Source organism: Saimiri boliviensis, chromosome 2 (genome assembly GCF_048565385.1).
Source record: "Saimiri boliviensis isolate mSaiBol1 chromosome 2, mSaiBol1.pri, whole genome shotgun sequence".
NCBI classification, from domain to species: Eukaryota; Metazoa; Chordata; class Mammalia; order Primates; family Cebidae; genus Saimiri; species Saimiri boliviensis.
Genome location: NC_133450.1, coordinates 1,761,538 through 1,781,786, shown reverse-complemented (window position 1 = coordinate 1,781,786; position 20,249 = coordinate 1,761,538). Strand labels below are relative to the sequence as shown.

The following is a 20,249-nucleotide window of genomic DNA, read 5'->3' as shown; positions in this document are numbered from 1 at the left end:
CTTTTGTAGAGGTTTGTATCCCAGACTTATACAGCAGGCCAATGGACTCCTAATGGAGACCAGAAGACCTTATTTCATCACTCATCATCCTTTGTGTCAACATCTCACAGGTTAGGAGAATGATGTAACATTGGCCAAGTAAACTGTGGGTTTTCCTAACTTTTCAATGAACGTCATTGTGATGTTCACAACATTGGCACTCATGGTTCACTGGTAGGGCTGAGAGAGTCACTGGTCTGACCTAGTCAGAACAACACCAACATTTGATGGCGGTTTTCTGAGTTTTATGCTTTCTCTTAACAGGCCTCATTTAACACCCACTATTGAGGCAATAAGACCTTTCATAAAGAACTTTATATAAAGTGGTTATGGGTCCAGGAAGAATTTTGTGATTAAAAAAAAGTTAGGCAAGAGTTTTATATACTGTGACAACAATTGTATTTCTACTCTTAAAGGGTTATCAAAGCAAAAAGTAAGTAAAACCACCCCAAACGGGTTATCCTCATGCTATAGAGAGGCTGACAGTGGAGACTCAGTCTCTAATAGTAGTTCATGGATCTTAATCGTCTGGTCTGGAGTCTGCTCCACGGCCCTGTTAGTGGAGGGTCATTCTCTGCTCTCCCTCCTCAGCAGGGGTACACTGCCATAAGTCACAAATATCAAAGGCTCCCAGCAACATGCACCCTCTGTAGTGCTTACACTGCCTATTTATTACAATAATACAGAAAAGCAAATTTTAAAAAAGCAATTTCTAGTCATTTTTATTTAAAAAGAAAAATGTATACATTCTTAGGAGAGAATTCAGATGGGTCTCCACTTCTGAGATGCAGCACATTCTGATTTCCATTCAAATAGGTATTAAAAAAAAAAAAGATTAAAGGCAAGGGAGTCTCAAGGGAGAAAAGCATCTCTCTTTTATTCTCTAGTTTACCATACTTACTACTGTTAAAGAGGCCTGATATCAGTGACCAGTGACGTGATAATCTCCCTCCCTCCCTCCCTCCCTCCCTCCCTGAGCACAAGTTCCTTTAAGTCTTCTACTATCTACTTAATTCAGTTTGAGGATATACTAAGTATTTCTTTTTTAAGCAAACTTCTGTCTTGAACAGACGTTCCTAGGCTGAGTTCAAGTTCAAACATGTATCTTTCAGAAAATATTATCTCTGGAAAGCTCTTGAGTCTTAGTGTATATAGTATAATATATAATCCTATATGCTCATCAATCATAACATTTATTACTTCTGTAACTGCACTGTTGACAATATTTCATATTTAAGTGTCACCAGGTATTTAAAAATTATTTACCAGTCACTGTTCAGTTGTACAGGAGTTGGATCCAGCACATGGTACCATTAACCCCACTGCCAGTTAAATTTGCTCAATATTACGCTGTCTTCTGGAATGAAAGCTCAAGGGTCTCAACTCTTCGGTCTTTGAAAATCCTATCAAATACCACTAAATTTAGCTGAGTCAGATTGGATGGTTAAACTCTAGCTGTTACATTGTAAAAAGAACCCTCTCCAAGGGCTTGGGAAGCCTGGGAATTAGCTTTGCCACTAGCTGTATAACCTTGGGCATTTCTCTGGGTCTCAGTCTCCCTATTAAAAGAGACAATATAAAGAACACTGAAATCTACTTCACAGGGCAGTTGTGAGGATTAATTGGGATCAAGTATATAGAGTACGTCTGTAAACTACAAAGTTGTACAAATGTAACACTGATAATGACTAAAGCAGTTAACTTGCAAATGTCAAACTAATACAATCTTAGAGAATCCTAATTTTTTGGAACAATGAACAAAACAGAAAATACATCTTTATTTTGAGTCCTGAGAGCCACCTGCCACAGCAGTGAGGTTCTCTGATAGAGGACAGGCAGACAGAAACTGCTACCATTCAACACCTCCAAGCCAGGGTCATCCTTGACAAACGAGTTAACACCAGCAGTATGTTAGAATCCAAGATAGGACAACCTAAAGCTACGAGAGACAATTGTTTTGCCAAGTCTAGTTTTAACTATGTCAGGTCAGGCAGAAAAAAATTTGTCACCTTGTAGTTTAACATTAGAAGCAGAGAAGGTATTCTAATTGTGACTAGTATTTGAATTGTGATATTCTAATTCTATCTAGACATTCACACACACACACACATTTTTATAAGGTCCTCCAGAGCTTTGTGAGTAGATAAGAATGCGGATACTACAATAAGAATTTATGTTTAGCCTCACAGATCTGCTTGAGATAAAGGATCAAAATGATTTACGAAGAAGAAATGATAAATTGTTGCGCCATTTTAGATGCTGTAAAGGAAAATGGTCTCCCTAGATAGCCAAGCTGAGTGGGCAGCACTTCCTTATCTCTTCATTTTATAATACCTAGACAGGTGGAAGAATAATGAGTCACTCTAGTTTAAGGGCAAAGGCAAAAGGGAGAAGACTAGAGGGTAAAGAGGAGAAAAAAGAGTGATTTTAGTTGGTTCATAACCCAGAAAACAGTTACAACCCAAACACAGACCTATGGAGATTTCCATAATAGGATTTTGCTTGATGGGTATCTCATAAATCTTTATTATGGAGCCTGCAATGATGTTAATTTAGGTAGGAGTATTATATTATTCTAGGTACCACGTTGTAGCCATTTTTCAAATATTAATAACTCCTTTACTTAAAAAAAAAACTCAAAATGACCTGACTTCAGATAATAAATTTCTAGTTCAAAAGTTATTTTGGAAAACAGTTTTTTTCAGAACAAATGGATAGGATTTTTCCTGCCAAATCTCCTCCTTCTCCCCTTACCCAGTATTTTCTCTACCAGGGATCAAAGCAACTTTTTCTTGGCTCTCATTAATCTTTCCTGAAAAGAATTCGCATTTCTTCTTTATAAAGAGAAGCTGGCATGAACAGGAGGAATCTCAAGAAAGATTCTACTTGTTCATGCCAGCTACTCTTTAATCTATAAATGATTACTTCAGGACTCCTCCTAGGACCCCCAAAATTTGAAAATACGAATAAAAATAAACTAGAGTTGGAATGGCCCCACGTCTTCATTTAACATTCCCTTTTCTACTAGGGGAAAAATCACCTCCTATTTGTCTTGTCTATGTTTGGGAAAATCTACTTAAAATGCTGTGAATTTGGCAGAGTCTGTGCCGTCTACATGTTCTGAGAGGGAAGAAAAATGCTATGAGAGGCCGGGCGTGGTGGCTCGCGCCTGTCATCCCAGCACTTTGGGAGGCCGAGGCGGGTGGATCACAAGGTCAAGAGATCGAGACCATCCTGGTCAACATGGTGAAACCCCATCTCTGCTAAAAATACAAAAAATTAGCTGGGCATGGTGGCGCGTGCCTGTAGTCCCAGCTACTCAGGAGGCTGAGGCAGGAGAATCGCCTGAACCCAGGAGGCGGAGGTTGTGGTGAGCCGAGACCGCGCCATTGCACTCCAGCCTGGGTAACAAGAGCGAAACTCCGTCTCAAAAAAACAAACAAAAAGCTACGAGAGCCTGAGCCGCAGTGACGCTAGAGGGCGCTACGACATCAACACCCGGGAGTGATTCGCTTGACTGCGCAGCAGAACAAAAGCTGCTGCAAGGTTGAATCTTCTTGACAAGTGCACCACAGGGCCTCCTTCGGGGTCAGTTTTGCTTCTATGACGGGGACAATGCCAAAAGCATGCCACGGGAAATCCTCATGTGAAGAGCACAGGCAGGAAGAGAAGCCCATCCTGGGCACAGTGACCCTCGCCCGCTTGGGAACTCACAGGAAATCCCTCGTTGAGCTCTTCTCCAAAGGAGTCACAGGGGCCTCAAAAGCGCCAGCCCGCCAGCCCGCTGGCACATCCATATGCACCAACGTGAATAATGTAAAAACAGAGGCTTGACGGGAAACCGGGTGCTTGTCTGGGTTAATAAAGACCAGTGAGGACAGAGGAGGAAAAGGAAAAACATTAATACATCATGTTCATTATCCACTGAGCTTCCAAACACGTATCTCATGGGTCCTCGGCACTTCCTATCTGTAAGACACAGCATCCTAAAGCATTCTGGCCAGATTCCCAAAGACAGGGGTGCGGACCCTTCACCCACTGATAAATCATCAGTTGAAAAACTCGGGGGAGAGGAAACAACACATTGTCTTCCAGAATCAAAGCCAAATCGCCCTCTCTTGAGACCTTCTCAGACGTGGGTCAAAGAATCCAACATTTACAATCTTAGCAGGGAAACAGAGCTTGAAACGGTTCCTCGTGCACAACCTGAAAAGTTTAATTCCGAATATTCATTTCAGTTCAGGGGCTCGTTTTCCACGTTGCTCATGACAACTGCTCTGCATACCTCTGAGGCAGATTTGTCATTAAAAAGCGTTTATGTTTGTGGTAATTGCAACCTAGATAGCTAACTTCTAAAAAGTAGACCGCCAGGGACTTTGGCTGTAAAGTCCTTTTAAGTAGCTGGGGAGAAGGTAGTGCTCTCTGACAGCACTGAGCCTTTCAGAGCGCCCACAAAGCCTGGGGCCCGTGAAGAGGCAGATGCCTCTTGCTGCTCTCTCAACAACAGATATTCTGTTTAAGGCAACTAAGTCAGAGGGATGCGGGAAAGGTGGACCTTTGCAAAACTGGTTGATACGACTATGGAATTAATCTGTCGTTGAATGGCATGGTGTTACCCATTCTTCTTCACTTGACCCTTTTCCCAAAGGTTCCGTGAAGTGCTGCTGTTTGGAGGGTCTGCTCTCTATCCCAGTTTTTCATTGACACACTCTGTTCCGCAAGCTTGCTCACGGCTTCGACCATCTCATATACAATACTGACTTCCGCATCTACATTTGTAACGCACACTTGTCTTTGGGCTTTAGACTCATCTGTACAATGACCTACTTGCTTTCTTCCCATATATATCCCAACCCATAGATTCCTTAAACTCAGCATAACCAAACCTGAAGTCTCCTTCCCGCCAAACTCACTGCTCTCCCGGTCCTTCCTTCCTTGATGAACGGCTTTGTTATCTGGATGGGAAACCAAATTCACTTTGGATTTCTCCCGTATCTTTACTCCGTATGGCTAATTAATTACCAACTCTTGCTGATTTTTCTCCTAAATAACTTTCAAATTATCCTCTTTTCTCCATCTCTATGGCTATGTTCATCACTTGCCTGGACAAGCACAAAAGCTTTCCAACTGGTCTCCCTGCCTCTAATGTGATCCCCTCAAATACACCTTCCACACGGCTACAGAGCCATTAAAAAAACCACAGCGGCTGCTATTTCCTGCTTGTTTAAACTTCCTAGCAGCTCACAGCATGAAGTCCTGACCTTGCCTCCCTTTCCAGTCCTACTTCCCCCTGTTCCATTTGCTCTTACTATATTGAACTGTCTGCAGCCAGCCACCCACTTTACCTGCCAAGTGTTCTCTCAGTTTGGGGCTCCTTGTCACCCCTCATCTGCCTGAGGGATTCCTACTTTTTTTTTTTTTTTTTTTTTTTTTGGAAACAGAGTCTTTCTCTTTTGCCAGGCTGGAGTGCAGTGGCTCCATCTCAGCTCACTGCAACCTCTGCTTCTCGGGTTCTAGCGATTCCTCTGCCTTAGCCTCCCAAGTAGCTGAAACTACAGGCGCACGGCACCATGCCCCGCTAATTTTTTTTTGTATTTTAGTAGAGGCGGGGTTTCACCATGGCCAGAATGCTCTTGATCTCCTGACTTCGTGATCCACTCCCCTTGGCCTTCCAAAATGCTGGGATTACAGGCGTGAGCCAACACGCCAGGCCTCCTACTTCTTTTAAAGCCCTTCTCAGGTATTTTTGTCAGAGAGAGCAAGTGCTAAATACCCTAAACCCCCTTTCTGTGTTACTTCTGTATCTTGTACATATCTCTATTGTGGGAGTTATCACATTTTTTATCTTTTTCAAATTTTTGTTTTTTATAATTCTTTTCAACTTTCATTTTAGATTCGGGGGTATGTGTGCAGGTTTGTTACCTGGGCATAACTCTTGATGCTGAGGTTTGGGGTACAACAGATCCCATCACCCAGGTACTGAACATAGTACCCAACAGTTTTTCAACCCTTGCCCCCTTTCCTCCCTCCTCTGACATGTTTTGTCTATCTTACAGCAGATACCTGTATCTTTAGGACCTAGCACAGAGCAAGGCACATAGTACACGTTCCGTATGTCTATAAAAGATTCTAAGAAAAGGCAACAGCTGTTCAGTGCCGCCACAGGGCTTACTGACTTGGAACCAGTAGAATATATGAATGGCTTTTATGAAGCAGACAAAAGTTGGCAAGGTGATGGGGTGGGGGCAATGGCAGACAAATCTGAATAATATACATTCATGAATGACCCAACTACACAAATGAGTGAAATCTGATCAGTGGGGCTGTCTGTTGAGTCCAGGCTGCCCTGGGGCCTCACTGATTTAGTACTGCACAAAACTGCACAAAACAACATAGCTCTTTGTCATTCTATTCAATTTTCTCTCCTTTGCCCCAAATAAAGCAATAATTACAAAATATAAGACTCTTCAAAAATATCCTACATTAACTGATTTTGCCATTATGGGCCCAGTATGCCTTCAGCCTACTTCCAGTTTATCAGCAGGGAATCTCATTTCCATCTCACTCTATGCATTTTATGGTGCCTCAGTGAAACTTAAGTGAGATGGATGTTATAGGGAATGAATTGTGGAGGGACAAAAATGAGAAACATTAAAGATCACACACATTACACCATCTGTGCTATTTTGTCACATCACACAAAAGTACAACTGCAAATGGGAGAGAGTGTAGAATGAAACACTGTAACTTCTAAATCAATATCCACTATTTGGTATAACCTCACTCTAAGGATATAGGCCTATCACTAATTGACCTCAATTCCTTGATCTGCCTAGGAGGAGTATTGCTGTACTTGCTGCAACAGAGCTAAGACCCACACACACTCAATGCTGTTACAACTATATTCAAAATAGATTAAGTGTTTACTATGTAAAATGCTGTGTGGGTCCAAAGTACTCAGGACTCGATGTTGTAGGAATCTGCTATGCGAACTGTCAGGTAGGCCAGGTAATTTACAGCCTGAAATGCTGCAAAAATGTTCACGTGCCTGAGAAACTGATTATGGATCCTAGAAGAGAAATTCAAGAAGGCAACCATGTAAGATTTTATCATTTTATTTGAGACTTCTAACTCATCAAATCTTTTCACTCTCCCACTCAGCATGTGTATCCAAAGAAAATAACTTGTGTTCCTGAACCAGTAACTTACACTGACAGAATGATGCCCAGAATGTTCACACTAGAGAAACTGAGGCACAGAGCAGTCCGATAACCAGCTCAGGGCCCAGATTAGGAATTCAACTAACTTGAATTCCAGCTTTGGTTCTCAACTGTATCCTCTCACCTCATGAATTAAAGCCATGCTCCCTTTTCCCAGTAGACAATTCATTGTGATTCCAGGTATACATGAATGTTCAAAACCTCTCCTTCCTAAATCAATTCCCAGTTGAGACTCAAGTGCTTCTGTATGCATTGAGCTTGAAACGAAATGGACACCAACCTAGGATGGCCATGAGTATGTGCAGTTGGCTGCTGATCAGTCACTTTCTGTAAAGTTTCACTGTTAAAACTATTTATGTTGAATTATGAAAGTGGAAGTGGTCTCCCCTCTAGCTTTTGTCCTCACCACTAAGCCGGTAACTAATTGCCTGTGTATATAGTCTGAACTAGTTGTAAATTCCTACCAATTGTATTCCTGCAATGCTTTTTCATTTAGTAACTCGCTTTGTCAGCACCCACTCAATGAGATAAACGGAGACTCTGGAGTCAAAAATGCAGTGAAAGATGTTGGTCTCCACAGTTCACCTCTACTTTACTACAAGCTTTTAACAAGATTCTGGCACAGCTGGAAGAGAGGCAGCCCCACTGTCGTAACAGGGAAGTGTACGCCTTTACTGAGTTTTGCGTGCTCGATCCTTGGGAACAAAGACTGGGACTACTTTAAAGATACCTACTACCCCAATTCTGGAACTGCTGGAAAATAACTCAGAAACTTACACTTTTTGCTTATGTGAAATTTTTAGCAGCCTCTTCAGAGTAACTGCATCCAAATTTCCTCTGTGGTTTCACATGGTGGTACTTGGAGTGCAATGAGAAAACAATTGCTCAGTGATACTGAGCCATAATTTTGCCAACTGTCCATCCGGACTCTAGGCGAAAGGCTGTCATTTTTCCATTAAAGAACAACACTGAGACCCAGCAAGGTCAGTTTACTGCTCTAGGCATGATATGATAGAAGAGGTTCTACCTAGGAGTCAGGAGGTGGCCTGCCGTGAAGCTGGTATCCCTATGCAGAAGGGGTTGTTCCTCTCTGGCCTTAGTTTCCCACTGTGTAGAATGGTGAAGGCCCTTGTAATATTGGCCTTAGTCTACTATGAGGATAAGAGGATGAGTCTACTATGGATTTAGATATAAGGATTAAGTCTACTATAAGGATATAAGGATTATGTACCTTGTCAGTACCTAACCGGATTCTTTGAAAGAGAAAAAGCAAGGTAGATTTTTATTTAGAGGGCAGGAAAGTTAAGTTCAGGCTTAAGTTTATGTTAAGTTTTATTTTGAGAGCAGGAATGCTTAAGTTAAGGGCTGGAGGCCAGCCAATATGTAGCCCACAGAGACAGACAATCCAATCTGCTGGGTGGTGGCTCACTGAATGGTGATGAGAGGATAAAAGAAGACATGGATGAGATGGAAAATGGGAGTTGAAAGTTAAATATTGTTTGGAAATCAATTTGGCTCTTCTTTCAACAAAACACTTTTTTAAAAAGTAGGCTGTGCTCACTGCCTTCACAGCTTCCTTCTCCTATTCACTCTTTAACTCAGTGTGTCTGGCATTCAACCCCATCATTACCAACATTGCATTTTCTTGAGGTTTACAAGAGATTAAATTCTTGCTTTCTTCTGAGTCTTCATTCTGCTCAAGCCCTCTGCAACCTTGGACTCTCTGGCCTGTAGGGCCCTGCCATTTGCTACAGATTTTCCAATTGCTCCTGCTTTGGGTCATTTAGATGTGTGGGCCTTTTCCCACTTTGCAGACTCTTCCATTATGATCTCATAGAGTCCCACAGTTTTAACTAAATCAAATCTATGACCGCATTTCTAGGTTTGAGCTCTCTTCTGAGTACCAAACCCATATTTTCACCTGGCTCCTGGGCTTCTCTCAACTTGGCTGCCCTAGGGGCACAACCCATGGAGATCTCATCTTTCGGATTCATATTTCAACTAATGGGTATCACCATTCCCTTGGAGGTGGTTCTACCTTGAAATTTTAGCTTCACTGCCCTAATCCTACACTCAAACCAGACACGGTCCACTGCCTTCCTCAGCTCTTTCAGCATCTGCCCCTTCTTTTCATTTGCCCTGTGTCAGGGTCTCATTTTACCTGGACTATTACAATAGCATAATGACTGGCTTCCTTCCTTCCAGTCCTTCTGGCCTCTCTTACCATAGTTGTCTTCCAAAATCTTATGTTATTTCTGTTTAAAAATCCTTAATGGCTTCCCACAAAACACAAAATAAAGTCTAACCTCTTAAGCTGATCACTCAAATCTCTAAATTTGGTCTCTAATCTCTCCCTAGCTAATTTTCCACTATTCTCTCAATATATTGCGTTTGCCACAAAGAATAGCAACGTGGATACAGGAGGCTCTTTCTTATTGGCCCCAAGATATGTGTTAATAACTTCTTTCATTCATTAATCTTCATTTCTCTTTGTATCTCTGCCCACCACTCTGAACTTTCATTATAATCTGTTTTAAGAGTGATTATTTATGCCTTTGTCTTTCCCAATGGAATATAAGCTCCTTGAGGACAAGGTCTTCGTTTTACTCATATGTATTTCTGTAAACTACCACAAATACCACAATATTTTATAGAGTAAACATTTTTTTTTGAAAAGTCAAGAAATATTTATTGAATGCCCTCTGTGTACATGATATTGTAGTAGATGCTAAGGATATAAGAATTAATAAGCCATAGTACCTACCACGGAGAAGGTCAGGTGTAATAGAGGGAAGAGGAAGCGTGTTCTTGTTTAATTATACAGCTGTCTCATGATAATGCAATGACTGAGAAATCCAGTAGGTATAGTGTGCAACATATACTCAGAAGATGAAAGAAGAAGAGTCGGAGCTGGATTCTTTAAGAACATATAGGAGCTTTGTAGGTATGTGAAAAGGAAGGAATGACTAATGTTTACTAAATGCTTAACTTTGCGCCAAATGATGCTTTCAGCACTGTGTGTGTGTATTGTGTATATAGCGATATATATATATCACTATATAAATATACATATATCGCTATATACATAACAACTTCTATGATTTTTTACAATTGTTTTAAGAAGACCTGAAGTATTTTTTCCATTTTACAGATGAAGACACTGGATATAGAAAAGGCAAGTCATGGCCAAGGTAACAGCTAATATGCAGCTAAAGCGCAGGTTTTAACCCAGGTCCGTCAGACTGAAAAGCCTAAATTCTCAGCCGCTTTGTCGACAGTCCTCGGACCCGCCTGCGGCACTTGCTACAAACGCAGTTTCCAAGGCCTTCCTGCCAGCCACTCTGGTTCTGTCGGTACGGAACAGGGCCAAGGAAATGACATTTTTAATGAGGATCCCTCAGGTGATTCTGAAATAGGTTACAGCAGATCACATGCAGAATTTCTTTGTGGCATTATTCTGCCTCCCAGGAGAAGAGCAATCCAGAAATGCAAACGCCGGGCAGCATCAAACAGGTGCTGTTTGTAATTGGTACTAGAGGATGGGCTTATAGGAATGAATAACTAACGATACCCGTTTTCAAGAAGCTTAGTGTCAAATGATCTGAAAATCTCTGATTCTTGTTTTTTAATTGAAAAGACATTATGACATCATTTTTTAAGTAATCAAAGTAACTGTTACCACCTTAACACAGGGATCATTTGAGTATTACCATTTTGTAGGTCAATTTTCTTCAAGTTATGATCATACTGTTGGTATTCTGCTACTTTCATGTGATATTTAAAAGATGTTTTTCATAATTTTGTAAGTCTTCATAATTATCGCCTCTAATAGCTACAAACATTCCACTGGACTTACGTGCCATAATTTGTTATATTGTTTGCTTAATATAAGGTTCCTAGTTTGTTTCCAATTTTTGGAAGTACTTAAATTCTTGATGCTGTTTGTAGTTTTCTCTCATAATTTTAAGGAAAAGCAAAGGTGTTTACATCTGTGAGGTAATGAGAAAGAATATCTAAGTGCAGAGCCTATCTGAATATGCTCAAGCCAATGCCTAATGCTAAAGAAGAATAGTGAGTGTTCTATAGAATGCTGAGCAGCAACTTTCCATTATTCTTCCTAACAATAATGTATGTGCTTTACAGTTTATAAAAGCAGTTTCACTACATAAACACATGTATTATAACAATCATCTGAGGTAAGTAGGGCAGTTAATACACCCTGATGTGAAAACCAAGAGAGGTGTACGACTGGGATAAAAATACACAGCGATTATCTTCAGAACTTGGACGCAGGTCAGCTGACTCCAAAACTCTTTATTCAGTGCTGTGATGCCTTTTCATTTAAGACCAATACAAATAATAAAGCTAATCATGTTGAATGAAGATTAGAATAACTCAAATCCAGGAAAAGTCCTGAGTTAAAACCACCTACTTTATAACAAAGACAAACATGACACCCGCACGGACGGAATGGTCTCTCTCCCCTACCTCTTTGTATTTTTGAGGCCCTGGCCTTCAATGTTACTCTATTTTGGAGACAGGGATGACAAAGGGGTAAGTCAAGTTAAAAGAGATCATAAGAGTGAGGCCATGATGTGACAGGATTAGTGTCCTTAAAAGAAGAGACACTGGAGAGTGCTTGCACATGCTTCTTGTGTGCGCGCTCTCTCTCTGTCATGTAAGGGCACAGTAGAAGGTGGCTATCTGTAAGCTAGGAAGAGAGCCCTCACCAGAAGCCAAGTCAGCCAGAACCTTGATCTTGGGTTTTCCAGCCTCCAGAACTGTGGGAAAATAAATCTATGCTTTTTAGTCTATGGTATTTTGTTACGGCAGCCTGAGCAGAATAAGATTTTGACGCTGAGAAGTGGGGTGCTGTTGTAAAAATACTTTAAAAGCTAGAAGCAGTTTGGAACTGGGTAGAGGCTAGAAGAGTTTTGAGATGCACGTGAGAAAAAGCCCAGATAACCGTGGACAGGCAGCTGCTAGAAATACGGATGCTAGGGGCCATTCTGATGAGGTCTCTGATGGTAATGAGGAACATTATTGGAAACTGGAGGAAAGGCAGTCCTTGTCATAAAGTGGCAGATAACTTAGCTGGAATGTGTTTTGTAGAAGACGAAACTTGCAGGAGATGAAATGGAGATTTCTAAGCAAAGTGAAGGAGTGGCTTCGTCCCTCCTGACTGCTTGTAGTAAAGTGTGAAAGGAGAGACTCATTGAAAAAGGAATTGTTGAGCAAAAAGAAACCAGAACATGAAGATTTGGAAAATTTGCAGTCTCTCCATACTGTGGAAAAGGTGAGGCCAGGTGTGGTGGCTCATGCCTGTAATCCCAGCACTTTGGGAGGCCGAGGCGGGTGGATCACCTGAGGTCAGGAGATCGAGACCAGCCTGGCTAACATGTGAAACCCTGTCTGTACTAAAAATACAAAAATTAGCTGGGCGTGGTGGTACACGCCTGTAATCCCAGCTACTCGGGAGGGTGAGGCAGGAGAATCACTTGAACCCAGGAGGCAGAAGAGGTTGCAGTGAGCTGAGATTGCATCACTACACTCCAGCCTGGGTGACAGAGCGAGACTTCATCTCAAAATAAAAAAAGTGAAAGCCTGTTCTAAGAGAATACCAAGGGGGTGGCTAAACAACTATTTGATAAAGAGAAGAGGGTATGACTTACGGACTCATTCAGCCATCTCAGCAGAAGTCAGGGATAAGAATGGAATTACACCAGCAAAGACATTGCCAGTTTGAATTAAAAGGGACAAAGTGGGACAAAATGAAGGAAGGCTACTGAACTTGGATTCTACAGGACTAGCCCAGAGAGCTATTTGGCCATGCACATGTACAATTCTTCAAGGAAAGGGAAGAATGACCCTGAAAGTGATACAGAAACATCAGGGCTGCTTTTTCCCACCAAAGGCCCAGTAGGCAAGGCTGTTCCATCCTCAATTTCAAATGGTGAAGCTGCTTCTTTAGATCTGGTGGGCCAGGATAACCATGACCAGTGCCTCAGTACTGGGCCACTATGTGGACCATGGCAGTGATGCTGCCACCCCAGTGGGCTTGCAGGGGAGAGTATCAAACCAAAGAGGATTATTCTTGGGCCAAAGATTTAATAGAATTTGATTTGCCAGGTTTTGGAATTGATTGGGATCTATCACTCCTTCCTTCCTTCTGAATTTTTCCTCTTAGAATGGGAACATCTGTCCTCTGCCTGTTCACAGTTGTATTTTGGAAGCATGTAACTTGTGCTTTCACAGGTTCACAACTGGAGAGCCTCAGGATAAATCATACCTTGACTCTTACCCATATCTGATTTAGATGATATTTAGATGAGACTTTGGATTTTAGAGTTGATGCTGTCATAAATAAGACTTTTGGAGCTGTTAGGATGTGTTTTCCGTGTTATAAGGACAGAAATTCTCAGGTAGGGTAGGTTAGAGGTAGAGTGCTATGGGCTAAATTATATGTTCCCCAAGCAAATAAGCTAGAACGATGATCTTGAATTTTTTGGCTTCCAGAAATGGGAGAAAATAAATTTCTGTTGTTTAAGCCATATAGAATATGGTGTGTTGTTATGCAAACTGAGTCAACTAAAATAGCACACAAAGTTAGTGCTCTATGACTGTAGAGGATTTAGTGTTTAAGGAGGAGGAGTGGTGTCCTTTGGCTTTCAAATTGCTAAATTCTACCGCTGACTTTTTTTAATTTTTTTTTTTTTGAGATGTTGTCCCCTCTGTTGCCCATGCTGGAGTGCAGTGCCTCAGCTTACTGCAATCTCCGCCTCCTAGGTTCAAGCAGTTTTCCTGCCTCACCTCCTGAGTAGCTGGGATTACTTTCGCTGGCCGCAATGACCGGCTATTTTTTTTTTTTTTTTTTTTTTTTAATTTTTAGTAGAGACCAGGTTTCGCCATGTTGGCCAGGCTAGTCTTGAACTCCTGACCTCACGTGATCTGTCCATCTTGGCCTCCCAAAGTGCTGAGATTATAGGGGTGAGCCACCATGCTTGGCCTACCATTCACTTTTGTTTGCAACATTTTAAAGAACTTTTAGTCTCTTCAAGGGACAGTTACACCTATTAGACTATTCTAAATTCCCTTAGTATGGGAAGGGATATTTTAAGAAGACAAACAGAAAAAAGTTGTCTGTGTGGGCCAACTGTTAGTCTCTTTTGCTTATCTCTGCAGAGGCAGGGTTCACAGAGCCCTAGTAGCTTATTCCTCTAAGGTTGTACAATCAACTGGGCACTTCCGGAAATACCAGAGGGTCTTAAAGGAGACATTTATATTTAGCATTTAGTGTAAGATATCCTTTCCCAAACCTGCCAACAGCTCCTAGTATATAACCACTTGCCACCTGTTCTTTGGAGATTGGTTTTGCATCATTACAAGCAAAGAAATCAATACCAGACCATTGATTTGGGAAAGAGACAAGATTGCATGGCAATAATACATAAAGTTAGTCAAGCCCTACTTCTCAACTGTTTTCAAGGAACAGATAGTTCAATGTCCTTTTTGAAACAGGCACTCATCCTGCACTGGTGATTCTGCAGCAATAAGGGCCCAAGATAGATAGATAAGGCATCATAACCCCAATTTACATAATAGCTCTTGAATGCTGTACCGAATCTCAAAATGCCTTTTAAAACTCAATAGTAATGTTTTAACTTGAATCCAGATCCCCTCCTTACAGTTTATCCCTCAGTTGAATTTAAAAGTGTGGGCTGGAGCACAGGGTTACTCTGCCAGTGACATCAAGTCAGTCAGCTGGTGTAGGTACTGCAACTGCAGAGGGTAGCAGCTAGCTGAAGGTCTGTTTCAAACATACATTGTCTTGATAGATAGGTAAGGCCAATGATTTACCTTATCCATTAATGTACTAAGATACCATCTGGTCTCTCTAAGCCAAATTAGCATGTAAAAGTCATTTAGATATGTTAATTGGTTTTGAACCAGTGAACAGAATCAGTAAAAAGGGACTATGGGAATGGAGAACATTATCTTGAGTTTACACAGGGTTTTGCGTTTTTCAAAAAATTTTCACAAGCATTATCTCACTTGATCCTCCCCTCACTGTAAACATCTGAAAAAGGAGGAAACTGAGGCTCGAAGATTGTTACTCTCTTCAAGTAACCTAGGGAAGAAGCTGAGGATGTCAAGAGTTTAGCTGTCTTGAAGAAGCAGGTTATACTACATGTAAGAAATTGGTAAGTGACAAAATGGACAACATGTAGCTGCGAAGTCAGAAATATTTCTGTTTAAAACTCAGCTCTACTACTTGCCAGCTGTGTGATCCTAACCAAGTCAGCTTACGTCTTGGGGCATCATTTTCCTCACATGTCAAATGGAGAAAAAGATCTTAATTTCATAAAGTTGATGTGAAGATCAAATTACATAACAGAAATAGAGTTCCAGGCATATCAATCAATATTAGTTATCCTCCTCTATAAAAATGTTTCTCTAGGGCGCACAAGAGTTACAGGGCAGAGGTAGACAAGCATCTCTTAGCTGGTAGAGACTAAGGTCAGAAACATAAGCCAGGTGTGGTGGCTCATGCCTGTAATCCCAGCACTTTGGGAGGCCAAGGTGGGAGGACTGCTTGAAGCCAGGAGTTTGGGTCAAGCCTGGACAACATAGCGAGACCACTGTCTCTACCAAAAACCAAAATCAGTCGTGTGGTGGCGCACACCTGAGGCTGTAGTGAGCTATGATCATGCCACTGCGCTCCAGCCTAAAAAAAAGACAGAAACACGTGGTGAAAGGTACACAACAGATCTCATATTTATAGGCAGCCCTTGCAAAGAGCAAAGCTCAAGGGTTACCTACTTTTTTTTGAGACAGGGTCTCACTTTGTTGCCCAGGCTGGAGTGCAGTGACCTGATCATGACTCACTTCAACTTTGACCTCCTAGGCTCAGGTGACCTTCCTACCGCAGCCTCCATGGTGGTTGGGACTACAGGCGTGAGCCACCACATTTGGCTAATTTTTTCTTTTTCTTTTCTTTTTTTTTTTTTTTTTTCCTGTAGATACAGGGTTTTACCATGTTGCCTAGGCTGGTCTTGAATTCCTGGGCTCAAGCTGTCCACCTGCTTTGGCTTCCCAAAGTGCTGGGATTATAGCCATGAACCACCACACCTGGCCAGGAAAAAGCCTTCTTTGGCCAGGCGAGGTGGCTCACGCCTTTAATCCTAGCACTTTGGGAGGCCGAGGCAGGTATATCACTTGAGGTCAGGAGTTCAAGATCAGCCTGACCAACATGGTGAAACCCTGTCTCTACAAAAATACAAAAATTAGCCAGGCATGATGGAAGGTGCTTGCAATCCCAGGTACTTGGGAGGTTGAGGCAGGATAATCGCTTGAACCCAGGAGACAGAGGTTGCAGTGAGCTGAGACTGTGCCATTGCACACTCCAGCCTGGGCAACAAGAGCAAAATTCTGTCTCAAAAAAAAAAAAAAAAAAAAAAAAAAAAAGACTTTTTTGACTTCTAGAGTTTGAGTTAAGGTACCTCCAAGATCCCACAGAATTCTTCTTTACTTCTGTCTTTGCATGCAGTATACTATTTTAATTCTGTTAAGTTACATGTCTGTTTTCTCTAAATAATAAATAAGCCCCCTGCTTCATCCAGTATCTGGTAAGAGGTTGCTCAATAACTTGCTGAATGGAGGAATGAAGGAAAGAAAGGAGAAAAGCAGAATGAATCTATCCCAATAACAATATACTGGTTAAGACTTAACGTGAGATTTAGAGATTCATAATATTATCTTACCTTGACTGCATAGTTATTAAGCGGATCCTTCGCATATGAAGCAGTATAGTAAACGGCATCACCCGCCTCACAACATGGCTTGTCGCTGGTCAGCCTGAAGTCTGACCAGCTGTCCACTCCAAAACGGAGCTGGTCTTTCTGCCCAGCCATGAAAAGGTCTTCACATTTAATAGCCAGTTTCTTCAAGGCATCTGTATGAAGGCTTCGGATTTTACCCACTACTTCCTCCCGATTCTCAAGTCCTCGATAAAGTGCTTGTCTCTGTGGCTTCTGGATGCCTCGGCCATGTCTGCAAGAGGGCCCACGCCGGTTGGACAGGGATTCCATGCTGTTGGAAAATCTGTCCTTAACACTGAGAGTGGTTAAGCTGGAAATGCTGTTTGCTGCTGAGGGGACAGGTCTCTCCTTGTGCAAAGGCCTTTCCAACGAGTCATAAGACTCAATGTCCAGTCCTTTGAGTTCATAGCTGATGGAAGAACCAGCACTGCTGGCATCCCAGTTGGGGTCGATATCATAGGTGGGATTAGCCATGACACAAAGACTACTTTCCATGGATTTTTGAAGGTCCTTGGAGATGGGCTCTGTATTGGCTCTTACGATCATCTTCTTTGGCAGTGGGGGTGGTGTAGGCTGGGAAGCACTGGATGTTTCTTGGTCTGTTTTCCCTCCAAAGGCAATGGCATCATCCACAGCTCCCTTGGGCTGTCGTGGCTGCTTGGGAGGTATCATGGCTGCTCTAGATTGCCCTGTATTGTTTTAAAGAAATGAAAAGAAAAGAGTAAGTAAAATTTTAATCTCATTTTATAGTTGCAATTTGAGCAGAAATGAGTGAGGCAGCCATGGGAATGTAAGAATAAGTCAACTCTTTAGTTCAGAATGGGAAAAGAGATCAAATAGCTAAACACTGAAGGGATCCGAGCCTCGGTGAGAACAACCAACAGGCGGAATATCTTGGCCCTGTCTAGGAAAAGGACGATGGTTTGGGTGAGGAGCTTTGTTTTTTTTCTTTCTCTCTCTCTCTCTTTTTTTTTTTTTTTTTTGAGGCGGAGTCTTCCTCTGTCCCGCAGGCTGGAGTGCAGTGCCGCGATCTCGGCTCACCGCAACCTCTGCCTCCCGGGTTCAAGCCATTCTCCTGCCTCAGCCTCCTGAGTAGCTGGGATTACAGGCACGCGCCACCATGCCCAGCTAATTTTTGTATTTCTAGTATAGATGGGGTTTCACCATGTTGGTCAAGCTGATCTCGAACGCCACACCTCATGATCTGCCTGCCTTGGCCTCCCAAAGTGCTGGGATTACAAGCATGAGCCACTGCACGCAGCCAAGTTTTGTTTTCAAAAAGGAATCCAGATTCTCTAGTCCTCCTCTTCAGAGTACTGTATTTACCACACCAGAATATTAAGGAATAACAGACACTCCAATATTCTTGCATTGTGACAGAGCAGAGATGATAGCATTGTGGACAAAGAAAATACTTGGGAGCATTATTTCAAACAGAATTGAAACTAGCAATGGGACCATTAGACTGGGGCTCAGAAGATACTATTCTGTTCTTTTTATTCCAAAGTTACTTTGTATTGTATATAACACTTGTCATGTATATACCATTTTCCAACACATGAATACAATTTCAAAAGCCATGCTATTTATTCTACTATAGAGATGGATTCTGACATTGCTTAAACTGGTCTACATATAAGATTCCTGTGATGGTGGTAAGGGGAACAATGTATATGAGCAGTCAGCTTCTGTTCCGAACAATACTTCCCAAACTTTTGTGTGATTCTGTTTTATTTTGGTGGGCATATATATTGTGATTTGAGAGATACAATCTTTTCACATCTTTTATAAGCCCTAGTTAGAGAACCATTCATCTCTGCTTAGTTTCTAGCATTTATGATTAGAAAAAGATAAAACACATGTGTGTTTGAATACACCTGCAGAGCTTATTGTATAATAGACAGAAAACATTATTTATTTATTTATTTGAGACAGAGTTCCACTCTTGTTACCCAGGCTGGAGTGCAGTGGCGCAATCTCGGCTCACCGCAACCTCCGCCTCCTGGGTTCAAGCAATTCTCCTGCCTCAGCCTCTCAAGTAGCTGGGACTACAGGCGCACGCCACCATGCCCAGCTAATTTTTGTATTTTTAGTAGAGACGAGGTTTCACCATGTTGACCAAGATGGTGTCGATCTCTTCACCTCGTGATCCACCCGCCTCGGCCTCCCAAAGTGCTGGGATTATAGGTGTGAGCCACTGTGCCCGGCCCTGAAAACATTATTTTTTAAAGACAGAGAAATATACTATGAAACTTCCATAAAAACCATTAAAAATTAGTCATGTTATTGAAATGAGGCCTCAACTCAAGATCTCAAGAGTTAGAACACAAGGCTCTGTTATGGGTTGAATTATATCCCCCAGAAAGGTATGCTGAAGTGCTAACTCTGGTACCTGTGAATGAGACCTTACTGGAAGTCTTTGTAGATGTAATAGTTAAGATGAGGTCATTAGTCTGGGCCCTAATCCAATATGACTGGTGCCTTACAAGAAGAAAAAACACCATATGAAGACAGGGACACAGGGAAAACACTACCCGACATTGGTGGCAGAGACTGGATTGAAGCAGGTGCAGACTAAGGAATATCAAGGATTAAGAGCCACTATAAGAGGCCAGATGGAGGCAAGAAAGGAATCTACCCAGTGTCTCAGAGGGAACACAGCCTCGCTGACACCTTGAATTCAGACTCCTAGCCTCCATAACATCAAGAGAATACATTTGTGTTGTTTTAAGCCACCCATTTATGGTACTTTTTTACAGCAGCCCTGGGAAACTCACACATTCTCCTACTGATGATCATGTAGAGTAGAAGGTGTTGGATGGTGCTGAAGATGATAATGGATAAGGGTGGTGGTTTGTTTTGTTAAAATCGTGTCCTTGTAGCATGTCAATGGTAAGCACCAATATAATCTGGGATTGTAATAGTAAGCACTGCTTATGATAGGGATAAGTTCTGAGAGAGTTAGGCAATCTCATCATTATGCAAAAATCATAGAGTGTACTTAGAACCTAGATGATACAGCCTACTACACACCTAGGCTATATGGTACAGCCTACTGCTTGCAGGCTACAAACCTGAACAGAATGGTACTGTACTGAACACTGTGGGCAACTGTAACGCAACGCTACCTATTTGATATGGTTTGGCTGTGTCCCCACACATATCTCATCTT

At 41.9% G+C, this 20,249-nt stretch overlaps 1 protein-coding gene across 16 annotated transcripts in view; it reads right to left on the bottom strand.

Annotated features, from left to right (window-relative positions):
* PEAK1 (pseudopodium enriched atypical kinase 1) overlaps positions 1-20,249 on the bottom strand; it is a 300,593-nt gene that overhangs the window by 12,424 nt on the left and 267,920 nt on the right. For all 16 annotated transcript variants that reach the window (XM_074392604.1, XM_074392605.1, XM_074392607.1 and 13 more), the window contains one exon: positions 17,021-17,766. In XM_074392604.1, coding sequence (XP_074248705.1) covers positions 17,021-17,766 — 746 coding nt within the window. The remainder of the gene's footprint in view (positions 1-17,020; positions 17,767-20,249) is intronic.